Genomic DNA, 14186 nt, shown 5'->3' on the forward strand with positions numbered 1-14186 from the left:
CAGAGATTTTTTTTTTCCTTTTTTTCCAGATTTCTGTTGAAGAAAAATGGCTGAGTTGCCAACTCTAACATATTGTAGTAGCACAACAGAAAACAAGGCTCGACATGATTAATTAGAAAGGCACTTTATTTGGTCTCTTCCTCATTTTGTTCTCATTCATACATACATTCTTATGCATAGTTACAGTGGTGTGCAAATTAAATTGTAACATAACATGTTATGTTAAAATTCAATTTGACTTTATTAAAGACAAGTGTAACAGCAACAAAAAAGGCAAAATCAATAATTAAAGAACAAACATAAATAAAGTAACATTTAAGTTAAATCAATTTAAATAGACATCACAAAATAAATATTCAGGTCATACATCCAGTGTATACCTGTAACACTGTAACAATATAATTAGATATCATGAAAAGCATTTGCATACTATCGACTGTGGAAGCATTTTAAACGTGCCTTCACTGCAGTTAAGGGCAATTTTGTAAACAAGCTGGCTGGTCAACTGCTCTAGAAGTTAGTGCAGCGCAGGAAGTAATTGTTCCTCAGCACACGGAAAAGCCTTCCAGTCCTCAGGCTGTACTCAAACACATAGGGTCCACTGTAAAGGTAAGTGAAACCTACAGGACATCCATATCATGTGTTAGTTTCTCTTTTTAAAGGCTTCCGAATTACTGTGATAACTCATTTAGGTACTCTTCAATTCTGGGACAACACACTTACCTCTGTTGTACAAGGCTGCTGTCACTGGGCGGGACATGCCATGGAATTTGTCATCCACCCGTTTGGGGAATCCTCCATCTATAGTCTGTCTGGCCTCATCATAACTGAAAAAAAGAAGAAAGCAACGAAACTCACACACAATTTCTAATACATCTTGTAAACCATCATCATACCCGAATTAATGATTTGAACTGATTTTATTTCATTTGGACACACCTGTAGTAGTAACTGCCAGTGAAGAACAGTGTCTTTCCAGATTCTGGATCATAGAGAGCTGCGTCCACTTTCTCCAAGTGATTGGGCAGACCAAAACTGGAAATTGATTTAGGATAGCCACGCACAAGATCGTATCCACTGAAAGCCCATACCTTGCGATCTGTTGAGAGATGAAGAGACTGGCTTGAACCTATTTAAAGGTCAACAGGGTAGACGAGAACATAGGGCAACATTAAGTGGACACAGAGAACACATACTGTACCTTTAAAGAGTAAGACGCTGTCTAAGGCCTTGCTCTCATAAGCAGCATCAATGTTGACGGGGGAATTAGGCCAGAAGTTGGTGATGAGAGTCTGCTGGGGTGTATTGCTCTGAGGGTAGCTGCGCCAGAAGAAACTGAGACCACACACAAAAGAATGGAAATTAGTTCAGGGGCTAGCTCTAGAGTAAAGAAAGACACAGAGCATTCAGCATCCACAATACCTGTCCTTGAAGAAGAGCATCTCTCCTCGCAGGGTGGCAACAGCGTCCAGTACCATAGATAAATCACAGGCATCAGGGGTGGTGGGGGCTGTGGGTCCTGTAGGATTCTCATTTACACCTAGAGGTTAAGTGAAACGACCGTCAGCAAATAAATGCAGCTATGTTGAGTTCATCAAATGATCTGGTCATGGTTGAGAAATGGTGCTGATTCTCAGTTCTTACCATAAAGGGACTGGATGCCTTTTACATCATCCCGAGGCAGAACAAAGGTGTCAGGGTTTCTGTATGAGTAGTAAGGATACATGAGGGCACCCGGATCATTGGAGTGAGACTAACCCAGAGAGTGGCCAAACTCATGAGCGGCGACCACGAAGAGGACGTAGCCTAAAGCAGGGAGGACAGAAGGAGGATCAGTTACAGCGTCTCTACAGTAGATCAGGAATTAAGAAAAAGAAGATGTCATGTTCTGTAAAGAACAGCAAATTTACCTGTCTGTGAGCGGAAAGTGAAGTTCTCATCATCATCGAAATGAGCATCTCCTCCAATACCAGGAGAAGGAGCGAAGGCATGGGCAAGAGTACCGCCAGGGCCATCAAAGGGGTAATAATCACCATGTGCTGTATGAGCAAGAACATAGTCATGTTAGGTTTTATAAATAAATTATGATAAAAGACAAAACAGCAGAGTGGATTTTCCCAATGCATCTCACCACAATGACTGATCATAAGATGCTACATAAGATACTGCTACAACTAAAAAACTGATAATCCAGTAATGGTATAGCTGAAAGTTAATTTGTACTCACATTGGCGACCAAAGGAGATCGTGATGTCAGCGATACCACTGTAGATCCTTGTGAATCTCAGAGGAGTGACTTTGGCCCAAACCTGCAGAGCTTTCTCAATGGAGTCATCCACCTCTGCCTGAGACATGTCCGGTATGTAGTTCTCTATTCTGTAGCACAGGAAAGTACAACTCGGTAAGCAACCGCATGAAATGCCTGTAGTAGCAAGTTTCTCTCTCATTCTCTCTTCAGATCATTCACCTGTATGTGAGGTAATTTTTCTCCCACTTGAAGTTGTTTCCGAAAGTGGAGAACTGAGCGATGTTTACATCTGGAACCCCACAGCGGGGCTTCTTCATCATGGCCAAGGTGTCGGCATCCAGAGTCCCTGTGATCTGGAGACCAAAGAATCTCTGCATCTCACTCAGCTTCTTGGTCACCTGGCTGATGTCCCGTCTCACAGCTGGACCACTCTCCTCCGTTAGGTTGAAAAATTTCTTCAGGTAGCCCTGCAGATGAAAACAAGCGTTAAAACACTGCACATCAGAATATATGTATAAGAAGACAAATCAAGCAAACATACCTTTGCAAAATGTTCATCCTGCACAATAACTGGCAGTATGGGCACGCAGTAAACTGAGACTGCCACAGTCAGTAGAATACTCAGGCTGAAAGTCCTCATGATTGCTTGTCAAATGCAACTTGTGTCTAGGCCATGGAGGCAGCCGGTATTTATGCTGGGACTTGGGTGTGTTGAGCAAATATCTGTTTGAGTCAGTGACTCGGGAAACATTCTTTTTATGAATAAGAGAGGAAATCTGGCATCGATTGCTCATCTATTAAAAAAGTTTCCAAAACAGCACACTGCGATTATAAAGACATCACTTATAATGTTGTTGTAATGATAAAATTTAAAACATCGTGTAGAATAATAGCCATATTCAGTAAAATGATACAGTTTTATTTAGGAAACTATATTCGGTGTACAAATGAGTACAGATCTACATTAAAAACTACTTACACTACATGTTCCTCAAGTCATAACCATATTCAAGGACTATTCTTTTAAAATGCATATGTATTTTCATCATTTTTTTTCTCTCGTAACCATATTTCCTGTTGTGGTTTCCTTTATGCCATGTTCGGCATTTATAAGCTGTGCTTCAGCCGAAACACTTTTTTGGTCAGCTATTCATTCTTTCTTTCCTTTTTGTATATGTTTGCGTTTGTGTGAAGATTTATGATACTGACCAAAATAAATTACATTCATTCATGTTTTATCGGAGCTTTTATTCTGGTGTTTTAATCCTGCGTGTCTCTGAATGATCCCTGCTGTTAGGCTACATTTCAAATCAAAACTTCCGATAACAAGGAAGTCTGAGCTCAAGGATCAGTCATTAACTGACGTTAATAAGTTGTAACGGTAAAGAGTGAATCATTTTGCCGGAAGTTTTACTATAACTTGATTATGCTCATGTATTGCTCATGTATCCATTTTTGCTGAATGACACTCAAATCAGATTTTTTAGTTATTTTTTCAGCCAAGGTCCATTTTTTTCATTGAAAAAATCACAAGGCACACCACCAACCAAAAATGTTTAAAAAAGAAAAACGATAGTCTGTAGCCTATATTAACAATATAGTCATGATTATCGAAGTGTCTTGAATATGAATCAAATGAACACAAAGAAAAAGAGTACTTTATCATCTGTTATATTTCTTCTTTCAAATAAAAAGTGCCCTTAACATGTTCACTTCAAAAACACAGTTTGAACATGTAATGCCACAACAATGTGGTCTTAAAACTAAAGAGGTAGTAGAAAACTTCAAGGTGTTTTGCAAACTCTAATTCTGTCCAAAAGCATTCTGTTAGCAGGAATACAGAAATAAAGTGCTTATTCTGACAGAAGCAATAATATTTGGGAAAGGTGTCACTGTTCCACGCTGAGAACGAATTGCTAGTTAGCTTTAGTGGCTCTCTCATTTACCTTTGTGTTTTTTTTTCTCATAAAAGTTGCCAGTTTCTCTGTGTGTTCACGCAGGCGAACAAAACAGTCTGCATTCTTGTTTTGAAGAGTGTGTCGTTTGGAGATGGACACTGGAGGTAGAGACAGACATTTCCGATGGTTGTTGAAGCTGGAGAACAGTTTTGGGAGTGACTTTTTGACTCTTAGTGCTTTGACTGGAGGCTGCTGTTAAAGCTGATAAAGGCTGGTGGACATTGCAGACTGGTCTTGAAGCTTGTTTTTTATGGAGAACGCACAAAATGATTGCGGAGGCTTGCTGCAGCTGGTCATAGACAGCCGCATGTTTCAGTAGATGCTGATGTCTTGACGTAGGAGTTGAAGCAGGAGGACTTTGACTTGATGGTCCAGGGGCTGAATGCTGAAACAGAGACCGGTTGTCTCTTTGGATGGACGAGGAAGACGAGACTGCTGCTAGTTGGAGGTAGGTGTTGTTTGTTTGGAGATTAAAGACAACAAAAATCGTTTGTCCTTGTACTAGTATTTTTAGTTTTTTTCCTCATTTTGTTCTCTGACTAAATAGTGAAGCAAACCAGAGACCTGGAGAAGGTCAGGAGGAGGTGTGGAAGGATGGGACCTGAGGTCGACCATCACTTGCATATAGTACGACTACAAAGAGAATGAGCTTTGCCACCAAATGGAGGAGAACACACTGTATGATGCTGTTTGGAGGTTTGTGTGTGACAACACATCTAGATTTTAAATTACAATTAGCTGAGAAACACATCAAATCTCATCAGGTCAGAAGTCAACTGTGAACTAACTGGACCTTTCAAGCTGAGCTCTGGGAGTCTAAGAGTAAGATTTAGAAGACTGTTATGTGAACACCTATGTGAATTACCTTTTTGACGGGTCATGGTTTCTCCTCCTCAGATTTCTTCTTTTTCTGCAGAGTAAAAACAGAATGAATATTGTAAGAAAACAATGTCAGCTATACAAAATAAATATATCTAAATAAACGAATGTGAAGCTGTGACTCGTTCTGTCAAACATACCTCAAAGATACTGAAGAGACCCTTCCTCTCTGGTTTTTGACCTTCTTGTCTCGTCTCGTCTCATCTTTGTCCGCTCTTCTGGGAGGGAGGTCCCTCTCCCCGACCACTTCCATCAGCTTCTCCGGAGGAATCCCCGGGTGCTCCCAGGCCAGACGGGAGATGTAATCCCTCCATTGTGTCCTGGGGTGGGACATGCGCGGAACACTTCGTCCAGGAGGCATCCGTAGAGAAAATCGTCAAGGACTTCTTTAACACGTAATGAAACAACTACATCCATACTGCTCCTCTAAAGCTTTCGTCACTCTCCAAGTTGATTGATTCATTTATTTAGAGAAGGTCAAGGTGGGCCCACCGGAGGTCTAGGAAGGGTCCGGGGCAGTGTACATTGGGCGGCAGACCAAGGCGAGCACCTTGGCGGTCTGATCCTCGGTTATGAAAACTGGTTTATGGAACATGGAACGTCACCTCTCTGGCGGGGAAGGAGTCGGAACTTGTGGAAGAGGTTGAGCGTTATCAACTAGATAAAGTCGGCCTCACCTCACGTTGGCTCTAGAACCCAAGTCCTTGAGAAAGGTTGGACTCTCTTCTTTGCTGGAGTTGCTCCAGGTGAGAGGCAGAGGGCCGGGGTATGCTTTTTGCTTGCCCAAAGACTCTCTGCCTGTATGTTGGGGTTCTCCTGGATGGACGAAAGGGTTGCTTCCTTGCGCCTTTTGGTCACTGAACCGGTCCTGACTATTGTTTGCGCTTATGCTCCAAGCAGCAGGTCAGAGTACCTGCCCTTTTTGGAGGCCCTAGGTTGGTACTCCATTGTCATTCTGGGGGACTTCAATGCTGATGTGGGCAGTGACAGTGTGGCCTGGAGGGGCGTGATTGGGAGGAACGGCCTGCCTGATCTGAACCCCCGATGTCCATGCAACATTGCAGAGGCGTGTCAACCAAGACAGTCCTACAACATCCAGTGCCTTGAGATACCCAGGGAGGATCTCATCCTCTCCTGGTAGGATCTCATCCTCTCCTTGGGCCCTGCCGCCAGGTAGATGCTTCACCAACTCAGCGACTTGTCCCAGATCAGACGGGCCAACCCCAGGCCCTCCGGCTCTGTTTCCCCTAAGGAATACATGTTGGTGGGATTGAGGAGCTCTTCAAAGTATTCCTTCCACCGCCGGACAATAGCCCCAGGTGGTGTCAGCAGCTCCCTGCCCCCATTGAAAACAGTGTGGGCAAGTTGCCATCTTCCGCCCCCAAGGCGCTGGACAGTTTGCCAGAACCTATTTGGAGCCAACCAATAGTTTACTTCCATAGCCTTACTGAGCTCCTCCCCCGCCCGTGTTTTTGCCTCAGCGACTGCCCTGGCTGCAGACCAGTTAGCCATGCTTTGTAGGCCTCCTTCTTCACCGGCTCCTTTCACCTCCGGTGTCCACCAGCAGGTTAGAGGGTCACCACCACAACCAGCACCAGCGACCTTGTGGCCGCAACTCACAACAGCTGCCTCGACAATGGCGGAGCGGAACATGACCCATTCCCCCACCACCCCCTTTACGCAGTTAAAGCTCTGTCGGAGGTGGGAGTTAAAGACCATCCTGACAGGTTCAGACGTTCCCAGCAGACCCTCACTATTGGGAGATATAACTAGTAATTATAACTAATTACTTTTTTAAAGTGACGTGCCCAACACTGCCTATGGAGTTCTTTCACCCTTCCCTCCTCTCCTCGACCAAATACAGCTTTGAAGCTCCCGTGGCTGAGAACCAAGTAACGCGCCCCATTTAATTTTCAGTAACGGAAATGGCGTTATAAAGATGGAAAGAGTAATTAGTTAGATTACAGCGTTACTGAAAAAAGTAACGCCATTAGTAACGCCATTTATTTTAACGCCGTTACTCCCATCACTGCAGAGGAAGGGTCTCTTCAGCATCTTTGGGTTAAGTTTGACAGAACAAGTCAGAGCTTCACATTCGTTTATTTAGTTTTATTTATTTTGTATAGCTGACATTGTTTTCTTACAATATTCATTCTGTTTTTACTCTGCAGAAAAAGAAGAAACCTGAGGAGGAGAAACCACGACCCGTCAAAAAGGTAATTCACATAGGTGTTCACATAACAGTCTTCTAAATCTTACTCTTAGACTCCCAGAGCTCAGCTTGAAAGGTCCAGTTAGTTCACAGTTGACTTCTGACCTGATGAGATTTGATGTGTTTCTCAGCTAATTGTAATTTAAAATCTAGATGTGTTGTCACACACAAACCTCCAAACAGCATCATACAGTGTGTTCTCCTCCATGTTGGTGGCAAAGCTCATTCTCTTTGTAGTCGTACTATATGCAAGTGATGGTCGACCTCAGGTCCCATCCTTCCACACCTCCTCCTGACCTTCTCCAGGTCTCTGGTTTGCTTCACTATTTAGTCAGAGAACAAAATGAGGAAGAAAACTGAAAATACTAGTACAAGGACAAACGATTTTTGTTGTCTTTAATCTCCAAACAAACAACACCTACCTCCAACTAGCAGCAGTCTCGTCTTCCTCGTCCATCCAAAGAGACAACCGGTCTCTGTTTCAGCATTCAGCCCCTGGACCATCAAGTCAAAGTCCTCCTGCTTCAACTCCTACGTCAAGACATCAGCATCTACTGAAACATGCGGCTGTCTATGACCAGCTGCAGCAAGCCTCCGCAATCATTTTGTGCGTTCTCCATAAAAAACAAGCTTCAAGACCAGTCTGCAATGTCCACCAGCCTTTATCAGCTTTAACAGCAGCCTCCAGTCAAAGCACTAAGAGTCAAAAAGTCACTCCCAAAACTGTTCTCCAGCTTCAACAACCATCGGAAATGTCTGTCTCTACCTCCAGTGTCCATCTCCAAACGACACACTCTTCAAAACAAGAATGCAGACTGTTTTGTTCGCCTGCGTGAACACACAGAGAAACTGGCAACTTTTATGAGAAAAAAAAACACAAAGGTAAATGAGAGAGCCACTAAAGCTAACTAGCAATTCGTTCTCAGCGTGGAACAGTGACACCTTTCCCAAATATTATTGCTTCTGTCAGAATAAGCACTTTATTTCTGTATTCCTGCTAACAGAATGCTTTTGGACAGAATTAGAGTTTGCAAAACACCTTGAAGTTTTCTACTACCTCTTTAGTTTTAAGACCACATTGTTGTGGCATTACATGTTCAAACTGTGTTTTTGAAGTGAACATGTTAAGGGCACTTTTTATTTGAAAGAAGAAATATAACAGATGATAAAGTACTCTTTTTCTTTGTGTTCATTTGATTCATATTCAAGACACTTCGATAATCATGACTATATTGTTAATATAGGCTACAGACTATCGTTTTTCTTTTTTAAACATTTTTGGTTGGTGGTGTGCCTTGTGATTTTTTCAATGAAAAAAATGGACCTTGGCTGAAAAAATAACTAAAAAATCTGATTTGAGTGTCATTCAGCAAAAATGGATACATGAGCAATACATGAGCATAATCAAGTTATAGTAAAACTTCCGGCAAAATGATTCACTCTTTACCGTTACAACTTATTAACGTCAGTTAATGACTGATCCTTGAGCTCAGACTTCCTTGTTATCGAAAGTTTTGATTTGAAATGTAGCCTAACAGCAGGGATCATTCAGAGACACGCAGGATTAAAACACCAGAATAAAAGCTCCGATAAAACATGAATGAATGTAATTTATTTTGGTCAGTATCATTAATCTTCACACAAACGCAAACATATACAAAAAGGAAAGAAAGAATGAATAGCTGACCAAAAAAGTGTTTTGGCTGAAGCACAGCTTATAAATGCCGAACATGGCATAAAGGAAACCACAACAGGAAATATGGTTACGAGAGAAAAAAAATGATGAAAATACATATGCATTTTAAAAAAAAAATAGTCCTTGAATTTGGTTATGACTTGAGAAACATGTAGTGTAAATAGTTTTTAATGTAGATCTGTACTCATTTGTACACTTACGTCCATTGAGCAGCTGTTACAGATTTTTCGATGGCACATTTTTTGGGCATTTTTCTTTACGTTTCAAAGCATGGTAAACACATGTTATTCCATGTGTGCTCTTCATACTGTCACAAGTAATTGTTGCAAATGCTCATTGAACATTTGGAAAAATGTTGCTTCCTGTGGCTGAATATAGTTTCCTAAATAAAACTGTATCATTTTACTGAATATGGCTATTATTCTACATGATGTTTTAAATTTTATCATTACAACAACATTATAAGTGATGTCATTATAATCGCAGTGTGCTGTTTTGGAAACTTTTTTAATGGATGAGCAATTGATGCCAGATTTCCTCTCTTATCCATAAAAGGAATGTTTCCCGAGTCACTGACTCAAACAGATATTTGCTCAACACACCCAAGTCCCAGCATAAATACCGGCTGCCTCCATGGCCTAGACACAAGTTGAATTTGACAAGCAATCATGAGGACTTTCAGCCTGAGTATTCTACTGACCGTGGCAGTCTCAGTTTACTGCATGCCCATACTGCCAGTTACTGTGCAGGATGAACATTTTGCAAAGGTATGTTTGCTTGACTTGTCTTCTTATACATATATTCTGATGTGCAGTGTTTTAACGCTTGTTTTCATCTGCAGGGCTACCTGAAGAAATTTTTCAACCTAACGGAGGAGAGTGGTCCAGCTGTGAGACGGGGCATCAGCCAGGTGACCAAGAAGCTGAGTGAGATGCAGAGATTCTTTGGTCTCCAGATCACAGGGACTCTGGATGCCGACACCTTGGCCATGATGAAGAAGCCCCGCTGTGGGGTTCCAGATGTAAACATCGCTCAGTTCTCCACTTTCGGAAACAATTTCAAGTGGGAGAAAAACGACCTCACATACAGGTGAATGATCTGAAGAGAGAATGAGAGAGAAACTTGCTACTACAGGCATTTCATGCGGTTGCTTACCGAGTTATACTTTCTGTGCTACAGAATAGAGAACTACACACCGGACATGTCTCAGGCAGAGGTAGATGACTCCATTGAGAAAGCTCTGCAGGTTTGGGCCAAAGTCACTCCTCTGAGATTCACAAGGATCTACAGTGGCATTGCTGACATCATGATCTCCTTTGGTCGCCTATGTGAGTACAAATTAACTTTCAGCTATACTATTACTGGATTATCAGTTTTTTAGTTGTAGAAGTATCTTATATAGCATCTTATGATCAGTCATTGTGGTGAGATGCATTGGGAAAATCCACTCTGCTGTTTTGTCTTTTATCATAATTTACTTATAAAACCTAACATGACTATGTTCTTGCTCATGCAGCACATGGTGATTATTACCCCTTTGATGGCCCTGGCGGTACTCTTGCCCATGCCTTCGCTCCTTCTCCTGGTATTGGAGGAGATGCTCATTTCGATGATGATGAGACCTTCACTTTCCGCTCACAGACAGGTAAGTTTCCTATTATTTACAGAACATGGCATCTTCTTTTTCTTAATTCCTGATATACTCTGGAGGCACTGTAACTGATCCTCCTTCTGTCCTCCCTGCTTTAGGCTACGTCCTCTTCATGGTCGCCGCTCATGAGTTTGGCCACTCTCTGGGTTTGTCTCACTCCGATGATCCGGGTGCCCTCATGTATCCTTTCTACTCATACAGAAACCCTGACACCTTTGTTCTGCCTCGGGATGATGTAAAAGGCATCCAGTCCCTGTATGGTAAGAACTGAGAATCAGCACCATTTCTCAACCATGACCAGATCATTTGATGAACTCAACATAGCTGCATTTATTTGATGACGGTCGTTTCACTTAACCTCCAGGTGCAAATGAGAATCCCACAGGACCCACAGCCCCCACCACCCCTGATGCCTGTGATTTATCTATGGTACTGGACGCTGTTGCCACCCTGCGAGGAGAGATGCTCTTCTTCAAGGACAGGTATTGTCGATGCTGAATGCTCTGTGTCTTTCTTTACTCTAGAACTGGCCCCTGAACTAATTTCCATTCTTTTATGTGTGGCCTCAGCTTCTTGTGGCGCAGCTACCCTCAGAGCAATACACCCCAGCAGACTCTCATCACCAACTTCTGGCCTAATTCCCCCGTCAACATTGATGCTGCTTATGAGAGCAAGGCCTTAGACAGCGTCTTACTCTTTAAAGGTACAGTATGTGTTCTCTGTGTCCACCTAATGTTGCCCTATGTTTCCGTCTACCCTGTTGACCTTTAAATAGTTTCAAGCCAGTCTCTTCATCTCTCAACAGATCGCAATGTATGGGCTTTCAGTGGATACGATCTTGTGCGTGGCTATCCTAAATCAATTTCCAGTTTTGGTCTGCCCGATCACTTGGAGAAAGTGGACGCAGCTCTCTATGATCCAAAATCTGGAAAGACACTGTTCTTCACTGGCAGTTACTACTACAGGTGTGTCCAAAAGAAATAAAATCAGTTCAAATAATTAATTCTGATATGATGATGGTTTACAAGGTGTATTAGAAAGTGTGTGTGAGTTTCATTACTGTCTCCTATTTTTCAGTTATGATGAGGCCAGACAGACTATGGATAGAGGTTTCCCCAAACGGGTGGATGACAAATTCCATGGCATGTCCAGCCCGGTGACAGCGGCCTTGCACAACAGAGGTAAGTGTGTTGTCCCAGAATTGAAGAGTACCTAAATGAGTTATCACAGTAATTCGGAAGCCTTTAAGAAGAGAAACTAACACATGATATGGATGTCCTGCAGGTTTCACTTACCTCTTCAGTGGACCGTATGTGTTTGAGTACAGCCTGAGGACTGGGAGGCTTTTCCGTGTGCTGAGGAACGACTACTTCCTGCGCTGCACTAACTTCTAGAGCAGTTGACCAGCCAGCTTGTTTAAAGAATTGCCCTTAATTGCAGTGAAGGCACGTTTAAAATGCTTCCACAGTCGATAGTATGCAAATGCTTTTCATGATATCTAATTATATTGTTACAGTGTTACAGGTATACACGGGATGTATGACCTGAATATTTATTTTGTGATGTCGGCCTATTTAAATTGATTTAACTTAAATGTTACTTTATTTATCTTTGTTCTTTAATTATTGATTTTGCTTTTTTTGTTGCTTTTACATTGCTGTCTTTAATAAAGTCAAATTGAATGTTAAAGTAACATGTTATGTTACACCACTGTAACTTTGCATAAGAATGTATGTATGAATGAGAACAAAATGAGAAAGAGACCAAATAAACTGCCTTTCTAATTTATCATGTCTAGCCTTGTTTTCTGTTGTGCTACTACAGTATGTTAGAGTTGGCAACTCAGCCATTTTTCTTCAACAGAAATCTGGAAAAAAAGGAAAAAAAAAACATCTCTGTATCAGTTATGTGACATAAAACAACACCAAAAATTACTTTATTCCATTTTATGATACAGGAATATAAACAGATATGTGTAATAATGCATCTGCGATTTGTCTGGGACGATAACACCGACAGTTTATACTACACAGTCAACTAATATATGGAAAACGTTAATGTCTCAACCAACTTTAACAGTAAAAAAAAAAAAAATTGAACTCAATATATAAATATACAGTAAGGTCCGGATCCACACACACTGGAGAAATAGTAGAAAGTGTACATGATTTTTCAAACAACTTTGTTCAACCAATTAAGCGGAAGCAGTCAAGAATCTGGTCACCTATAAATCTGCACTGTAAACCTTTGATGTAACTTTACAGTGAAATCTGAACAGTATTTCACTGTATTACTGTCATACAGTACTGTACCATATTGTAAACTGCAATGCAACCTGGGAGAAAACAATGTGATAATAGGAAATTACAGCACTTTAAGAGACTGCCATTTTTTACAGGATTAAACTGTAAACAGCTGAGCATCATGGGAAGGTAAAAGAAAGAGCAGGAACTAAAATAAAAAATAAAAAAAATCAACGGACACAACAAGATTTGGCAAAAGTTTGTTTTAGCAGTTTGCATGTTAGTTTTGTTGATTTGTTGATGAAATTTGGTGCAAGTCTGCCAGCCAGTGTCTGTCACCACGAAGGCACAGTCAGAGGACAACCTGCTCAGCCTTTCGTCACAGATGTACGGAGCTGCCTGACGTAACATTATTTCACCATTTTTTTTTTCTGACTTACAAAGAGGATCTTTTTTTCTTTTTTTTTTTTAAGTCTAAGCATTGTGTATCGGTTTAATATTTAATATTAAAACAACACTGTTGCTTTTGCTGGCAGATATTTTAACTACTAATTTAGAAAGGTAGTAACGGACCTAGGAGGAGGATTTGAGGATTTCTCCAGTTAAATTCTCTGCCATTTAGAACAATGTTAGAACAAAGCTGTTGAAAAGTACCTTTTTTTCAAAGCTAGCTAAAATTAGCGAGTATCGGTTTATGTCAACATTAAAACAACACTGTTGCTTTTGCTTAAACTACTAATTTAGAAAGGTAGTAAGTTTCTAAAACCTTGCTCTGAATTTACTGTTTTTGTTATTTGTGCCAAACTGTTGCAAAGATTAGCTCTTAAATTTTATGAGTTATCATTGTCAGTTTTATTGGCCTCATAAAAATTAATAAAAACAGAACCGTAATTATAATTCTCATAATTTTTTTGGACAACGTAGCTCACATAAATCCTGGTTTTCATTTCATTTGCCAAAATGCTTCCTTGTGAATTGTGTCGTCATAACTGTGAAACAAAATTAGCATTTTTCGAGGCATATGAAAATTCATAAGAATGTCAGAAACCTGACTTGACCTGACTGTAATGCATATTCCGAACAATACATTTTCAAAACACATGTACAGAGATCACCCAACTAAAGACTCAATAAGACTAGGGCTGGGCCTATCGATCTAAATATCGATAGTATCGTAGCCAGTATCGGAATCAGGTCCATACTAGCCTGCTGAGATCGATACTTTTGTTACAGTTTTTCTTCTATACGTCCTGCAACTTACTCGTCACAGAATTCATGCCAGTGCAGCTTCTCTCCAAG

The 14186-nt window shown here is 41.1% G+C and overlaps 2 protein-coding genes across 2 annotated transcripts in view; one reads left to right on the plus strand and one right to left on the minus strand.

The window, feature by feature from the left end:
* Positions 1-359: 359 nt before the first annotated feature.
* LOC125021850 (collagenase 3-like) overlaps positions 360-14186 on the minus strand; it is a 37994-nt gene continuing 24167 nt past the window's right edge. The window contains 9 exon segments of the mRNA XM_047608074.1: positions 360-620; positions 724-827; positions 940-1099; positions 1202-1335; positions 1423-1540; positions 1645-1806; positions 1911-2039; positions 2228-2376; positions 2468-2715. Coding sequence (XP_047464030.1) covers positions 511-620; positions 724-827; positions 940-1099; positions 1202-1335; positions 1423-1540; positions 1645-1806; positions 1911-2039; positions 2228-2376; positions 2468-2715 — 1314 coding nt within the window. The 3' untranslated portion in view covers positions 360-510.
* Positions 9654-12181, plus strand: LOC125021847 (collagenase 3-like). The gene is made up of 10 exons (XM_047608072.1): positions 9654-9760; positions 9835-10082; positions 10173-10321; positions 10510-10638; positions 10743-10904; positions 11009-11126; positions 11214-11347; positions 11450-11609; positions 11722-11825; positions 11929-12181. The coding sequence occupies exons 1-10, from the start codon at positions 9662-9664 to the stop codon at positions 12036-12038; spliced, it is 1413 nt and encodes a 470-aa protein (XP_047464028.1). The 5' UTR covers positions 9654-9661; the 3' UTR covers positions 12039-12181.

The sequence above is a fragment of the Mugil cephalus genome, chromosome 15 (genome assembly GCF_022458985.1).
Source record: "Mugil cephalus isolate CIBA_MC_2020 chromosome 15, CIBA_Mcephalus_1.1, whole genome shotgun sequence".
NCBI classification, from domain to species: domain Eukaryota; kingdom Metazoa; phylum Chordata; class Actinopteri; order Mugiliformes; family Mugilidae; genus Mugil; species Mugil cephalus.